This window comes from Glycine soja, chromosome 20 (genome assembly GCF_004193775.1).
Source record: "Glycine soja cultivar W05 chromosome 20, ASM419377v2, whole genome shotgun sequence".
Classification (NCBI taxonomy): domain Eukaryota; kingdom Viridiplantae; phylum Streptophyta; class Magnoliopsida; order Fabales; family Fabaceae; genus Glycine; species Glycine soja.
The window spans coordinates 36,141,277-36,154,561 of record NC_041021.1 but is presented as its reverse complement, the minus strand read 5'-3'; the positions used below and the strand labels follow the sequence as shown (position 1 = coordinate 36,154,561).

Below are 13,285 nucleotides of genomic sequence, written 5' to 3'. Positions count from 1 at the left end.
CAAGATCATCAACACTGTTTTCATCCGATGATCAACGTCTACGGTACCTTTCTCAGTTTTCTTCTAGAATAATCTTAGACCCTAAGTACCTAGACGTAGAGTTCTTTAATGATGAAACGTTTGATTGCTATCAAGTGTTTCAAAATTCTGGTCTTGTTGATTTCATGTCATTTAAATTGCCATATTATCCTGAACTTGTAAAGGTCTTCTACTGCAATTTAAAAATTCAGGATGGTATTATTATGTCTGAGGTGCATGGTACTTCTATGGTCATTGATCAGTCACTTTTCTTTTCTTTGACTCATTTACCCAGTCAAGGTGCACCTTTTGAGGGCACCATTGTTGATGACTGGAAATTCGATTATTCGAGTCATGATGCTCGTCGCATGGTCTGCAATGATCAAGCTGACATGACCGGTAGATTGTTGGCCGGGTCATTAACTTTTGATAATCGCATCATGCATTATATCATTGTTAGGATTTTGCTTCCTCGGTCTTCAAATTTAGCACAAGCCTCTGAGGAGGATTTGATTCTTATGTGGGCTTTTCTAACCGGTCGTCAGATCGACTGGGCCCATTTGGTTCGGTACCGAATGCATAAGGCATTACGGGCCAATGCACCTCTTCCTTATCCACATTTGATTACTCTATTTTTGCGTCATTTTCAAATTCCGCTTGATGATGAACCCTTTGTTCAAGTCAAGCGTTCCTTTGCAATTGGTGCTGGAGCAGTGACCTCCTTTGGGTATCGTAAAGATCGGAATGGACAATGGCTGAAGAAGGATGCACTCCCTCCTCAAGATGAACGTACTCCTTCACCTCCCCCTCAACGTGAAGATTCCGCACTCATGAATGAAGTCCTCTCCGAATTACGGGGTCTTCGTTCGTATGTTGGTGACCGCTTTGACTCGTTAGATTCACGCTTTGCCGGTATGGACATTCGTCTTACACAGCTTGAAGAGGATGTCGGATACATTCGTCAGAGTTTCGATCTTCCACCACCTCCTCCGTCTTCTTAGATTTTAGATTCTGCTTATTTATCTTTTATAAGCCGTGTATTTTGGCTTTTAGTTTCTTAGAATTTACATTATTATGCTAAGTACTTTGCTTATTTTTTTTCTTGTGTTTCAGTCTTGGATATTTTGTGGTTATTGACATTTTATGTTATTAGAATTCTGGTTTGATTATTTTCTTGATTATGAGTTTGGCTTATTGGATTTAATACTCTGATACTTATATCTTGCTACTCCATTGTTATAACTGTGTTGATTTCCGAGTTCTTTGGCTTTTTGATGTTGCCAAAGGGGGAGAAAAAGGTTGTAGCAAAAGCTTAAGAAAAAGCTTAACAAACTTAGAAATCAAGTGATCATGTATTCCGAAATATAGGGGGAGAAAACGGATGCACATTTTATCTATATACAATTGTTTGTTGCTTGCTTGAATCTTGATTTCAGGTATTGTATTGTCATCATCAAAAAGGGGGAGATTGTAGATGCAATTGGCTTTGATGTTTTGATGATGATCATGATGATGTGTTGCAATTGATGCAAATGGGCTTTTCAAGATTAAAATTCAAGACAATACTTCAAGATTACAAGTCACAACATCAAGATGATCACTAGAATATTAGGAAGGGAATTCCTAATTGAATTAGCAAAGGTTTGGCCAAGTGATTTAAAATAAAAAGTGTTTTTCAAAGGTTTTACTCTCTGGTAATCGATTACCAGAGGATGTAATCGATTACCAGTGGCCAAATACGTTTTATAACAGCTATAAAAATTTGAATTCGAAATTTTAAAAGCTGTAATCGATTACACAATTTTGGTAATCGATTACCAGCAGTTAGTAAACGTTTTAATTCAAATTTTAAAAGCTGTAATCGATTACACAATTTCTGTAATCGATTACCAGACAGGAATTTCAGAAAAATAATTTCAAGAGTCACAACTTTTCAAAGGCTTTACTCATGACCACCAATGGTCTATATATATGTGACTTAAACACGAAATTGCTCAGAGATTTTCAGTACAACAAAGTGTTTATCCTCTCAAAGAGCAAATTCATTTTATCCTCTTAAGAATTCCTTGGCCAATTCAATTGCAATTCATTAAGGAATTAATTGAGTGCTCAATCTGTAAAATCCATCTCTTTCTAGAGAGATTTGTTCCTCTTCTTCTTCTCATTCTCTAAGGGATTAAGAGACTGTGAGTCTCTTGTTGTAAAAGATCTCTAAACACAAAGGAAGGGTTGTCCTTGTGTGTTTAGAACTTGTAAAAGGAATTTACAAGTTAGTGGAACTCTCAAGCGGGTTGCTTGGGGACTGGACGTAGGCACAAGGGTGTGGCCGAACCAGTATAAAACTGAGTTTGCATTTTCTCTTCCCTTAATCTCCTTTATTTATTATTGCTTTATATTCATATTCAAGTTGCTTCATTTGAATTAATATTTAAGAAGATTGTCATTAAGGGAATTCATAACTTAAGTAAAAAGTAAGATAGATTTTTAATTAGGGGAAAAAGTTTGGAATATCTTAATTCAACCCCCCCTTCTTAAGATATCTGAGGCCACTTGTCTAACACATTTGTGTTTATATACACGCGTGTTATTAAAATGGTCTAGTTAACTTAGTTATAGTATATGTAAATTATTATAAATGGTCTAGTTAACTTAGTTTACCAACTAATAAAAAATAATTTGAAATATAACTTTAAATATAATTGAAATAAAGAAGTTGAAAATGGTGTAAAAAAAATTAAACAAAAAATGGACATCATTCGTTATCTAAGATCCTTATTTTATATAACGTACTAATGTTTTTAAATTCTCTTATAATTACTATTTTTCCACTTATACTAATGATCATGTAAAAAAATGTATTATAAAGTAGTTAGTATTTTAATTTTTAATATAATACTAATTATTTTTTTATATTCTTTATAATATTAATGATATGATTAATTATTAAAAAAAATTAATGATGATAATATTAATTTTATAAAATTATTATTATCTTTTATGTATTTATTGATTTTTATTAATATGTATAAAATAATCTTAAACAATATCTTTAAATATATTGTATATTTAATAAATTATTATTTTTTCTCTTACGGATCAAGTTGATCCGTAAGAGACTTACGGATTAACTTGATCCGGAAGTCTCTTACGGATCAACTTGATCCGGAACAATTTTACCATATTTTTAAAATGCTGGGTACACCAACAATAATGCTGGGTGCATCTGACAACACTCTGAATTTATTCAGTACAACAAGCCAACTTAACTAAACTTATCCATTGACCCGTCGAATTATGCGAGTTATGTACGTTGAGGAATTTAATCACGTAACCCAACCCATTTTAACTAGCCAAATTCAACTCATTTTGCCATTGTAGTTATAGTTTAGATTTAACCGCATAAAATGTTATACGTTTTGTTACTTAATAATTGTCATCTAGATTGCCTCTTTGGCATACATATCTCCATCTCGCCAAAAGTAAGGCAAACATACCCCTAAAAAATTCATCTCTTAAACAGAGCAATCGATCCCAATTAAACTATCTAGTCTAGTGTTGAAGCGAATTCCAAAATGCACTTTACGCTTCTCCTATAAATACAAGTATAAAGAAGTGTCAAGCACGCGTTGTAAGAGTGAAAATATACTAATATGAATTTGATAGTTGAATTGACTATGCAATCAGGGCAACAACAATCGCACTGGTTAACTTAGACGACAGAAAGATATTTAGAAATGAGGCTGGTCTAAATTAAAAATGGAAAAACTTCAATCAAAATGGCTCTGCCAAAGTTTAGTACAAATTAGAGTCACCAGCCAACTAAAATAAATGGAAAAATAAATTGCAACAAAGCAAATTACACTCTTATCCTCTGTTTAAGATAAAAAAATTCCACCTGGATAAAATCTAGATACTCAGATAATTGCTTCACTCAATCGTCCTCACCGAACTACCAAGCCTTGGGCTGCCTGGGACCCATCCTCCGTTATTTTGTTGGCCTGAATGGTACTGATCACATTTGCAATGTTTCCCTAGAAATAGGAAACAGGCAATTAAACATCATAGCAAATAAAAAATCAGTCACTTGTGTTGAAGCAACGCCATTCCATCAAATAAAAGTTGTTACGAAAAAAAATTCATCAATAAAAGGATATATTATGAAATCATAATTAAAATTGTATACACCACCAATATACTACATATATATATATATATATATATATATATATATATATATATATATATATATATATATATAAACTTTAGTGATATTCTTGTTAATGAAAAAGTCATTAAGCATTTCAATATGCAGCATAATTCAAATCTTACAAAAATATTGGCCATTCATGATATTAAAGGTCATAAATTCAAGGCAGTTATTCATTGAAATTCTGATTAGCAAAAATTAACTTCCATAGTTCTTTTCCTCCAAAATTAAATTAATGAATTCAATTGTCAATTAAAAATAGGAATAGTACAAACACTTCGATGCATTATGATGTATCTAATTATAATTCAGAAAATTATGGACGAGAAATATTGGCCATTCATGATATTAAAGGTCATAAATTCAAGGCAGCTATTGATTGAAATTCTGATTAGCAAAAATTAACTTCCATAGTTCTTTTCCTCCAAAATTAAATTTATGAATTCAATTGTCAATTAAAAATAGGAATAGTACAAACACTTCGATGCATTATGATGTATCTAATTATAATTCAGAAAATTATGGACGAGAAATTCTTTACCCTCCATGTCACTAGCTTTGTTCTCAGTGCTTGCCATTGGTGCTGACCAAACACACGCTCAGTAGGATGACTGCACATTAAACATTTGCATTAAGTTAAATCATAGATAACAGCTAAATGAATTTTCAACTTGGGGGGATATATGATGCTGAACAAATATAACTATGGCCAATAGGTGCAACTGTTGAAGTCCATGTGTCCACAGAGTAGGGAGCTGAGAGAGACAAAAAATAGAGGTAGAGCATACCTGACAACTACAACTTGATTCATTTGGTCCATCTTACAGTCAATTAAGTTAGCAGTTAATCCTCTAACTACCCATAGTTCCACCTCATCATCACTGATCTGAAAGGGATGTCACAACATTTCAATTATGCTAGGAAGAACACAAATACAAACATAGAAACCAAAAATAAATTTACCTGAAGTGTGTCCCTAATAAGTTCATATGGAATTTGGCCAGATCCATCAGAGCTAAGATCCACCAATGACAAAAGCCTCATTTTGGCAATGCATTCTTCATGCACAAGGCCTAAAAGAGCATCATAACATCAAAACATTTAGATAGTAACATAAAGTAGAAAAGAACCCTGTATATGTAACTATTGATAAATGATAATCATTCATAAACAGTGCTTACCATAACTTTTCAACAAGGTGGAATTGGCAGCATGATAGTCTAAGTATGCATCCAGCCTCTGGGTAAGAAAAATCTTAAGAAGCTGATATAACAGAGCATATTTGGCATCCTTCTCCAGTTGTGTAACAGCAGGCAAGTCTAGTAAATCACACTACAACACAACAATCAACTTAGTGAATGCTCTTCAAGAACTTACTACAATCTTGGCCAAACATGACATTAAAAGTATTGGACTTAGATATACAAGAGTTAAATTAATAATGAGATCATTGAAAGCAACCAAAAGACAAATGGAAGTTCTAATTTCTAAATAAAGATGGCCTATAACAGCAAGAAAGCATCCTTATCAATCTACAGGTTTTAGTACTAAACAATTACGACATTTCACTGTTCCAAACTTCTAAGCAGAAAGACGAGCATTTTCTAAGCAAAGGAAGCAATCGAAAAAACAAATGAGGACATTAGTATTGACAACAGTAACTCATAAAACTAATTGAAAAATGTAGGAAACTGTTAGATCATACAATCTTTCAAACATCATAATTAGAATTAGATAAGGTACCTGAAATACGTCAGGTGCCCTCACAAATTCCACAATTGCACGTGCAGCCTCCTCCTTGGCTTCACTCAAAACATGTGAGTCATCTCCCGAAAAAGTTGCCAGATAACTGGTCAGGAACTTAAAAGCATCCTTTGACATGCTGAGATAAAATGAGATTCAATACTAATTACTATTTTTTGTATTAAAAAAAAAAAGATTGAAAGATGGAAGGCTGCTGTCTCAAGGGGAAGCAGTACTGATGAGAAGAAACTTAAGTGGTACTCCCACTCCGAAGAGGGGTAAGAGAACATTTCTAAAATTGATGTTAAAAGGAATCCACTTCTGCTATACCTTTTATTTTCCTTCAAAATATTAGAGACAGCAAGAAAGAGCTCTCTCTGTTCTGGTATCCCAATTTTCCAGTCTTTCAAGAAGTTATCAATCTTATTGAATGAAGGTATAATGTGTTCTGTGACTTTCCCATCAACAGCTAAATTCAGTAACTTCATGTAGACATAAAACTGGCAGTATGGAGTCTCCAAAAGGTTGTACAGGCTGATCATACTGTAAAGAAAAGAGAAGATATTTTAAAAACTAATATAAATAGTCACAGTAGCATGCATTACCAAAAATTTTAAACCTAGTAGCATGTGACATTACATCTTCAATCGCACAGCAGGCTTTTCATTTGGCTGCTGGAGTATTTTTGTAGTTATAACTTTTACAATCTCCATCACTTCATCTGGATTTTCGGTCTTTGTAACAAGATTGCAGATGATAGTGAAGATGGACTCTATATCTGGTACGAGAAATAACAGAACTTGTTAACAGACTCACATTCAGCTGGTAACATTAATGACAGATCCTATCAGCCTGAGCAGTCTCCATATAACATCAAATTGGATTCTAACAAGAAAGTGAGAAATGCAATACCCAAAAAGGAAGCTGCAAAGGCAACATAATCAAGAAAAGGGGCTGAGAGAATATTACACATCAACAATGCCATATACAAACCAAAGTAGCAGAGTTGGGAAAGGCTCCAGCTCAGATGATTGCACAAAACATACACGCCACATAGAATTCATGTTTTTCATCAAGGCAAGAGGAATGCAACACCAAGAGCAGAGGTAAAACAGATGACTCTACCTTTTTCAGAAACCTTCGAGAAAATCAATTCAGCAGAGGTAATCATCAATGATGCTAGCTCCAACCACTTTCCCATAACAATGAATTCTTCAGCCTCCACGCAGAGTCTGCTAACTTGGGGCTCAGCAACCTGACAAACCAAGATGGGAAACACTAAATTCACAAATAATACAAGCACCAAATTAAAACAACACAAATGCGCTTACATATAACAAGATGCATTAGTGCACAGAGCAGCAATAAAAGAAAATAATCTAGCACCGACAAACCCTAAAAATACACACAAAAATTACTATTCCCAATATTTCTAAATCAACCTCTCTCACATCCAACCTACCAATGTATCTGACTATTATATACAATTCCCTGCCTTTCATTTTCTAAACATCGCCGTGAATCTCGGAAAATTCTACAACACCAAACGACGACACAGACAAGTCCTCACAAACACACCAAAACTTAAAACTCTATCATAAGTCACCGAGTTTTACAAAATCAGATTCAATTTTAAGCTCCACGAGCATTACCACTTAGCAGATACACAGCGCATCGTGAATAAAACCGTTATGTCCCTAGCAGATAATCAGAAGTAAAAATCTCACATCTTAACCAACAAATAAGCACAATAACCGAACCACTCACAGTTAGAGCCAAGAAAAAGGCCAGAAAAGGGTTAGAGAGAAGAAAGAGGAAGAAAGTAACCTCGGGACCGGCATCGGCCCAGGCAAGTTCAGAGGCGAATCGAACGACGGAGAGTGCAGCGTCTTCTTCGGAGGTTGGCACCACAGTCGCCATGTTTTCTGTAACTGCGAGGTTCTAAACCCTAGCTAGCTCGCGCCGCAGAGAACACGATGTGAGCGCAACCAAAACCCCGGCGTAAAAGAAAGAGAATAATAAGGAATGCTGTGATTAGAGAATAACAAATTATAAGATTTTTTTCAAATTAAAAATTATTTAGATAAAATAAAAATACAACATACTAATGTAAAAAATACACGACTAACTAAATTTGAAGTTCCTAAATTTTTACAAAATTTAATTTTTAGTTCTTAAATTTTTATTTTACTGATCAATTTTTTTCAATTTTTTATTAGGATTTTAAATTCTTAAACTTTTGTTTGATTAATTAATATCTCTAAACTTATAAAATTTAAATTTTTAATCTTTAAATAAAAAATTGAACTCATTATTTTATTTATTTAATAAAATTTTAAGAACTAAAATAAAATTTTTCAAAAATTAAAAAACTAAAACCCTTAATAAAAAAATAAAGTTTAGATACTAAAAACTTTTACTTAGTTAACCTTAAAATATATTTGTTAGCCCATAGCCCCTTTTTTATCTTTATTTTTTGTTTTTAGTCTCTTATAATTTTCTTTTTTACTATTTTAGTTTCTCATATTGTTCTATTTCCCTTTTGTTTTAGAAGATGTTTAATAGAGATGAGTGAAATAGAAAAAATAAAAATAAAAGAGATAATTTAAAATAGGAGAAATAAAATTGAATGTTAAGTTGTTGGTTTGAAGATAAGTTTAGAAATAAAGTGAAAATAATATTATGATTGAAATACCATTATACCCTTAATATAAAGTCACTTGACTGGTAATAAAAAAGACAAAAATTGAATAAAAATATCAATGTACGAGTGAAAGAATGAGATCCACTAATTAGATATTATTTTTTTATAAATCTGTTGCACTAAACACTAAGGTAACTATTTCCGTCTGTGCTAATTAATTTTCGTCGCCTAAAACAAACAAGACCGTTAATTCCTGACGTAAATTTTAACAGTGATAAAGTGACGAGTATAAACTTTTTGGAAAAAAAAATTAAAATGTTTGTTTTTGTAACATATATGGTTGTTTTAAAAAATCAGGTGTTCTGAGTTTTGATTTTGCTTTTGTTGCTTTTTTTAATAATTGTAATATTTTTGGTGATTTTGATCTGCCAGAAAATTTACAATAGTTAAAAACCGCGAGAAGCATAAACATAAAATTTCCAAGCAAAAATTCTACTCTCTTTTTTTTAACAAGAACACAAATTCTACTTATCGCTTTGTTTCTTAACAATTGATATTAATGTTAGAGACTAAAAATAAAACAAAATAATTTATGAGGACTGAAAATGTAAAAAGATAAAAATATCATCGATTAAAATTGATAATTTTTCTTACTAGGGATCCAAAGTAAAAATTTAAATAAATTCGGGACTAAAAATATAATTAACTCAAATAAATTTGAGTAACTAAACTCATAAAAATCAACATAATGAAAGATATAAAACATATAGTTTTCCTTTGTAATATGTTATCAACATAAAAAGTTATTAAAAACTTTCTTTTTTTTATGTGAGTAACACATATATTTTACTAAAAAAAAATCTCATACTTTTTTCCTTCGAGGACAATTTTGTTCTAGACAAACGAATACTAAATATAAGTACATCTTCCGATAAGGATTTAACCCTTAGTTTATCACATTGTGAAAAAACTAATCTTTTCACTAATAAAAGAATAGCTCTTTTGACTAATAAAAGAATAACTCTTTTCAATTATTCTGTTAAAAAATACTCTTCCAATTATTGATTTAATTGGTATGCATAAAGAATTTTTAACACCATCAACCAATCACATAATCTCATATTTAAAAAAAAATCATCCTAACTATCTTAAAAGACATTCATATTATGAATTGTAATTGTTTTACACTATAACAATTCCAAAAAAAAAAAGTGAATAACAATTAAACTCTTCAATTATATTAAATTTTTTTCTTTTCATTTGTAAATTTATTTACTAAATTTCCTATTTTAATTATAATAATAATCTAAAATAATTTATATTATAATTAAAATTATTCATTATAAATTCAAAATATAATTTATATTTCTAAAAATAATTATTACTTATAAATTTTAATTATAGCATTATTTATATATTTAAAAATAATTATTTATAATGATTGAATAAAAATGTTCACCATGTGCGGTAATGCAAAACTAAAATACTAATTATATGTAATAAAAATATATCCATATGTTATTACATTTTAAATATAAATAATAAATAAATACATATACAACTTAGAGAATGAAACTTAAATCGCGCAATCTTCACTCCCTTAATTAAAACATTATCAATATTTTTTCTATCTTATCTTTTTGAGTATATCTCCACAACTAATTAAACTCTTAACTATCTTATTTTTATCTTTATATGTATAATTGATTTTTTTAATCCTTTATTTTTTTTAATATACACTCTTTAATTAAATTTAAACAATTTTTTAATAGTAGTTATCAAAAAATATAATCAGGAGTGAGAGTCTCACTCTTCCACTCTTTTATTAACATTCTCAATACTCTTTCTATTTTTTCTTCTTTTAAAGTTGCATTTCACTAAGTAATTCTGCAATTAGCCAAAAACTTTCTCCCGTAATCATATAAAATTATCTCTTATTTTTCTTTTTATCTTAGTACATTTTATCTCTATTCTAAATTAAATTTTAATATTTTTCTCTTAAATAATCTATTCTCAAAATTCAATATTTTTATAGTATATTTAAAATATAATTTATATATATAAATTATTTATTATAAGATTTAATTATAATATTACTTACATGTTTAAATTTTTTGTTTATTATAAATTTTAATTTTATAAATATAAAGGTTTATCTTATATATTGCATATCTTAAAATACTGATTATTTATAAATAAGTTGTAAATAGTATTGCCATTTGATTGTATATGGACATTATCGAAAAAGATTATAATTTATTTTGTTTTAATACAAGTTTAACATTTTTTTCTAGAACGCATATGGGTATTATTGTTAAATTATAAATTACTAATATTATAATTATTTTAGAAATTTTTTTGGCTTAAAAAACTGGCTTTTAGATATATTCTGCTCTTTTTTATAACTTAAATTAATATATTTTTAAGTCTCTCATCAAATCCAATTATTAACTTAAAATAATATCCCTATCAAAAAAACTTAAAATAATATTTTTTTTGAACCATTGGATGAACACTCCATATTTATGATACTTATGAATTAGATTTTATATTCCTCTCTTTAGACCATTTTTATTGTTTTCATCGTGACATTGTACGAAATATCCATCAACAATTAATTTTCATCGAAAAACCTGATTGACATTTTTAGTAGGATCACTTTTTTAATCATATTTTTTTCATTCATAAAACTCAAACTCAAAATCATGTTTAAGAACATCCAATCCAATAACACTTGGGCATATTAGTTTCTTTTTCTTTTTTGTGTTTGTAAAAGTTACAAATGTTTTCAGAATTTTGCTGATTTTGGAAGAAGTTATCTTCTATACACTGCTATGCTTATAAACCTATTATGGTAGTTAGTTAATATTTCTTGTTTTGTTATTAATTGATGGCATGAATTTCAAAGTTCTAAATGTTAAATGCTCATATAACTAACTAATGAATTATTCTATAAAATAGCTATAAATTAGGTAGGGTCTTGTTCCTAGGTATTTTGATTCACATTTCATGTGAATGTTGCAACAAATAGTTATTTTGCAAGATTGACCACAAAAGTACTAATAAAATTGAACTTGTTGGTGATGATCAAGCTCGTATTTTATAAAGACACGAGTTCAAATCTCCCTGTCAATGTAAAGACTTTTTTAACCAATAATTTATAAATATCTCAAGAAATATTTTTTAAGCTTCGAGGGTTTGTCTTGACCCTAGTGAAACCCCAACATCCAACTAACCTAATTTTTTTATGCTAAAATATGTTTGTGATCCCTGATATATATCCAATTTTTGTTTTTGATCCTTGATAAAAAAAAAAATCTGCTTTTGCTCCCTGATATTTGAAAAGTTTTGCTTTTGATCCTTGCCATTAGGATTTCTTTGGTAAAGTGTCTAATCACGTAGAAAAGAGCGTCCAGTTTGGCAGTTCACTAACATAGGTTATGTTGTAATTGTAACTATTTTTTGTTTTTCTATTGTAGTTGTTTTTGGTTAGACATTTAGTTGTTGTCTCCTTTGTAAGAAGCTCTGTATTATGGGTTCAGAGAGCTTGAAATTGTTTTGAACCCTTTCATTGTAAACTCTTGTATTTGCAATAAACTTAACAATTTTGCACGATATCTCTATTCTCCTTCTATCATCTTTGTGTTTCCTATCTGAATAGAATTTCTCAATTCTTCCCAACAAATTGGTATCAAAGCTTCTATTCAATATCAATTTTGCATTTGTTTCGTGGTAGATCAAGCCATATATGATCAACCATTCTATTTGTTATCTGTTCGTGTTGCGTCTTTAAGATTATATCAAGAAGATGATCAACACAATTAAGATTGAAAAATTGACAGGGAAGAATAGCTTTAACCTTTAGCACATAAAGATGCAAGCCTTGTTGAAAGAACAAGGCATCTGGGCTCCTCTCTCTGATCAACTGTCAAAGATTGATAAGTCAATGCTTAAGTTACAAGAGGAAAAGGCACATTCGCTAATTCTCTTATCTTGGTCTGATGAGGTTCTTTATGAAGTTCTGGAGAACTTACTACTATTGGTCTTTGTCTCAAATTGGAGAAACTCTTCATGATGAAATCAATTTGCAACAAGTTTTTTTTCTCTGAAATGACCTTTGTTTGGCCTCCAAATGAGGGAAGGTACACCACTGAAGGAACATCTTGATGAGTTAAACTATGTTCTGATGGAGCTACATGACATTGATGTCGAGATGGAAGACAAAGATTTGTCAATGATTCTATTAGCCTTTCTTCTTCCCTCCTATGAGAATTTTGTGAGTTCTCTTAGTGTAGGTAAGGACTACATTACACTTTAAGAAGTCAAGTGTAGTCTCTATTTTAGAGAGCTTCGACTAAAGGCGTCTGGAATGGTGATAAAGTCTTTAGGTTCGGATTATCGGTAACTAATTCTACTAAAGGGTAGAAGAAAAAGAAAAGAAAAGGTGGCAAGAAGAGCAAAGCTTATCCTAAGGACATCTGTAATTACTACAAAGAATTGCATAATTGGAAGTGAGACTATCCAAAGAAAGCAAATAAAGATTGTGTGCTTCTGTTGTTCAGAATGACTCTTCATCGAAAAGCGATTTGGTTCTAGCTGTTGGTGAACAACTACAACAACATTATGAACAATGAATGCTAGACTCAGGTTGTTCTAATCATATGTGTCCACAT

At 30.5% G+C, this 13,285-nt stretch overlaps 1 protein-coding gene across 1 annotated transcript; it reads right to left on the bottom strand.

The window, feature by feature from the left end:
- Window positions 1–3,661: 3,661 nt before the first annotated feature.
- Window positions 3,662–7,988, bottom strand: LOC114403590 (eukaryotic translation initiation factor 3 subunit M-like). Its single transcript, XM_028366623.1, has 10 exons — window positions 7,796–7,988; window positions 7,094–7,223; window positions 6,608–6,746; window positions 6,299–6,511; window positions 5,969–6,107; window positions 5,407–5,557; window positions 5,189–5,298; window positions 5,014–5,111; window positions 4,767–4,836; window positions 3,662–4,049 (listed from the first exon to the last, which is right to left on the bottom strand). Exons 1-10 carry the CDS (start codon window positions 7,886–7,888, stop codon window positions 3,960–3,962), a joined length of 1,233 nt encoding a protein of 410 aa, XP_028222424.1. The 5' UTR covers window positions 7,889–7,988; the 3' UTR covers window positions 3,662–3,959.
- Window positions 7,989–13,285: the final 5,297 nt, after the last annotated feature.